The following is a 1,042-nucleotide window of genomic DNA, read 5'->3' on the forward strand; positions in this document are numbered from 1 at the left end:
GATTTTCCATCTTCTCATGCTTCATCCCAAGAGGATGTACCAGAGGCGAATTCGATGACATTGTCTTCATTACCAATCTAGCTCGCTTAGCTTGTGCAACTCTTCCTGTGTTTTGGAAGTAGATCACACAGAGACATTTGTTAGGTTTTTGTGGTTTGTGAGGTGGGTGAAGGGCAAAAAGTCGGAGCAATCTTACCTCCAAGACCCTTCCCATCATCTGGAAGACCTTGAACAGTCGCAGACAATTGTGTACTAGTCATGGTCGAATCCAATCCGCACACTTTCAAGAGGGTTGGATACCTTTCCAATAAGCTGATCATATCCCTACTACATCTCAGCAAGAGCGCGAGATTGTATTGGTCAACCGTACAGAGGCCGAGGGGAATAGCTAGTCTTAACAAGTGACCAAAGACGATGTAATCAACCGCGTTTGCTCCTGCCGAAAGATACGATTCCTGAGAGCGAGATTGTGATGATCGATAGTCAAGATGAAGCTACGTCATTGAGGGGAGCGGGTATAAAACCAAAGGACTTACACTGTTACCTTTCTCACTATCTTCAACAGCGTCTTTGAAGCGATCCAAATAAACTTTGAAGACATGAAGAACCTCGCGTTCTTCTTCACGATGAGCCCAAGTCTCCAAGAGCCTTTTCAAGATCGATATCCCTACAATCGGTCTTGAATGTTTCAAAGAATGCTTCAAGTCAAGATCTACTGAAATGACATTTTGAGATCCATGCTTTTTGATCGGACTTTCCAGATGACGAGGGCTGGGCTGAATAGGCTGATAGTAAGCTTTGAGAACTTCCATTGTAGATTGCCTGACCGATCTGGGACTTCTTCCATCCAGCAAGAATGTGGTTAGATATATAAACATCTCTAGATCGTTGGGATTTGTGGTGCTTCCACTTGTTAGCCAAGATTGTAACTCAAGTGAAGATCGTCCAGGGGTTGAATGGTCATTTTTTGCGTTCGAGTAGAATGCTAATCGACAATCTTGTGCCCAAAGCTTCAAGATAGCTCTCAGAATATCATTTCGGT

At 43.8% G+C, this 1,042-nt stretch overlaps 1 protein-coding gene across 1 annotated transcript; it reads right to left on the minus strand.

Annotated features, from left to right (window-relative positions):
• Window positions 1-140: 140 nt before the first annotated feature.
• On the minus strand, window positions 141-878 carry MELLADRAFT_88867 (uncharacterized protein; the record flags this gene model as incomplete). The annotated part of the gene is made up of 2 exons (XM_007412200.1): window positions 141-455; window positions 537-878. The coding sequence occupies 2 exons, from the start codon at window positions 876-878 to the stop codon at window positions 141-143; spliced, it is 657 nt and encodes a 218-aa protein (XP_007412262.1).
• Between the last annotated feature and the right edge of the window lie 164 nt (window positions 879-1,042).

The sequence above is a fragment of the Melampsora larici-populina genome (genome assembly GCF_000204055.1).
Source record: "Melampsora larici-populina 98AG31 unplaced genomic scaffold MELLAscaffold_29, whole genome shotgun sequence".
Taxonomy (NCBI): domain Eukaryota; kingdom Fungi; phylum Basidiomycota; class Pucciniomycetes; order Pucciniales; family Melampsoraceae; genus Melampsora; species Melampsora laricis-populina.